Source organism: Helianthus annuus, chromosome 2 (genome assembly GCF_002127325.2).
Source record: "Helianthus annuus cultivar XRQ/B chromosome 2, HanXRQr2.0-SUNRISE, whole genome shotgun sequence".
In the NCBI taxonomy this organism is placed as follows: Eukaryota; Viridiplantae; Streptophyta; class Magnoliopsida; order Asterales; family Asteraceae; genus Helianthus; species Helianthus annuus.
This window is the reverse complement of record NC_035434.2, coordinates 98,031,525-98,033,581: the sequence shown is the minus strand read 5'-3', so window position 1 is coordinate 98,033,581 and position 2,057 is coordinate 98,031,525. Positions and strand designations below refer to the sequence as shown.

At 35.3% G+C, this 2,057-nt stretch overlaps 1 protein-coding gene across 1 annotated transcript; it reads right to left on the bottom strand.

Moving 5' to 3' along the window:
- Positions 1-857: 857 nt before the first annotated feature.
- Positions 858-1,714, bottom strand: LOC110915829 (vacuolar iron transporter homolog 2). The gene has a single exon (XM_022160577.2). The coding sequence runs from the start codon at positions 1,685-1,687 to the stop codon at positions 1,064-1,066; it is 624 nt and encodes a 207-aa protein (XP_022016269.1). The 5' UTR covers positions 1,688-1,714; the 3' UTR covers positions 858-1,063.
- Between the last annotated feature and the right edge of the window lie 343 nt (positions 1,715-2,057).

The window sequence follows — 2,057 nt, the reverse complement described above, 5'->3', positions numbered from 1 at the left end:
GTATATACATATATACATAATACATTTTTTTTGAAAGGTAAACTTCATTAAAACAAAACGACACCCTCAAACCAAGGTGCCCAAAACTACACCGAACCTATATAAATACAAATATACATAATACACTAACAATTAGAGGTGTACAAATCGGTTTTTTTTTTTCAAAAACCGGTTTCGGTTATTAACCGAACCGCTTTTTTTCACCCAAAACGAAAACTGGTTTTTTATAACCGTTTTCGGTTACTAACCGGTTTTTCAAGTCCAAAACAATAACCGGTGTAACCGGTTAGGATCGGTTTTTAACCGGTTTTTCCCAAAAAAACCGGTTTTTTTCCGGTTTCAACCGGTAACTGGTTTTTCTCATCAAGATTAGTAACCGGTCACAAACCGGCGGTTCGGTTATAAAACCGGTCCGGTTAAAAAAAAAAAACTGGTTTCGGTTTTTTTCCCGGTTTCGATTTTAAAACCGGTTTTTTCTTAACACCTCTACTAACCATATATATAACAACGCAAGAACATCAATAACCGAAACATGATTGTATTTCCCTAGGATTTCCATATGAGACAAATGAAAATCGCTCATATTCAATAGCTTTTATTTATTTAGGTAAGATTTTTTTTTTTCTAAACAACATTTTGATAACACTAAATGTAGAAATTTAATACTCATCAAATTTGTCACCATTGAGTCAATGCATATACTTAGTTTTTTTTTTTTTTTTTTTTTTTTTTTTTTTTTTTTTTTTTTTTCAAAATAAGGATAATTTTGGTTATTTTGGTAACTAGATGAGTGGTTGTATTCATGTTATAAACCAAAAAAAATGATATTCTTACGCAAAACAAATATAAATGAGAAAGAAAAAATATTCACTCATATTATACGAAAAACAATTACCAATTAGAAAGAAAAAAAATAATCACTCATATTATATAACATATGCTTACCAATTGTATTCATTAGTTCCTGTATATATTTACGTACACAAATACTAGATGTTGACCCGGAAAGAAAAGAAAAAAAAAACATTGAAACCATGATATAAGACGAAATGGCGCATGCACTTCAATGGAGTCCCTTTGCACCAATTAACATTGTTAAAGCATATGTAATTGCCATAGCCATCCAACCTCCAACCACCACCCTAATGGTAGACTTGACAGTCGGTGCCCGCCCCAACGCGGCCCCCAACCATCCAAAAACGGCCAGTGCCACTGTCACTGCTGCAGCCATCACCAAAATCCTCACCTTGTAAGGCTTAATAAAAGAAGCGGCTAACAAAGGCACTATAGCCCCCAACGAAAAAGCTAGAGCTGATGCAGCCGCGGCTTGCCATGGGTTTGGCAGACTTTCGACCTCAGCGTCAACAATATCTCTTCGGTTGATCTCTCTTTTAATTTGGGCAACCTCTATATCGAGTTGTGAGTAAACGGAAACAAATTCTCCAATAGCCATACTACAAGCTCCGGCTACTAAGCCAGCAAAGCCGGTCAAGATCATGGCTTTCATGTCTTTTTTAACGGCTCCAACACCCATCATTAGGGAAGCCGTCGAGACTAACCCATCGTTGGCTCCCAGAACAGCTGCTCGTAGCCATTGGGATCGTTTTGAGTAGTCAAACAAGTCCTTAGACTCAAGCTCGACCGTTGTTTGGTGGTGCACCATGTCATCGTCGGGGATTGTAGCCATTAGAATTGAGTAAAGCAAAGTGATATGAGTGTGGCTAACACACGCCTACAAGTAAGCTATTTATAAGGAAATCTTGTTGAGTTAAGTTACAAATATGATCCTTTAAATATTCCATCATTTACAATTATAGCAAATAGGAAAACACACATTTGGTGAGAACCTCTTAACGTTTTGGTCCATATGATGGTTAGTTATTGGGTATAATAGTAACTTTGTGGATAAAAATTGTTTGTATATCATTCGATAATTATAATGAAATTATCCAAGTTTTTAGGCTCGTATATAATTAAAACACATTTTTTCTGAATGTCTTGTACATCTATAGTGATGTAGGTACAATCTCAAACATACTCATGACATACAATTTTAT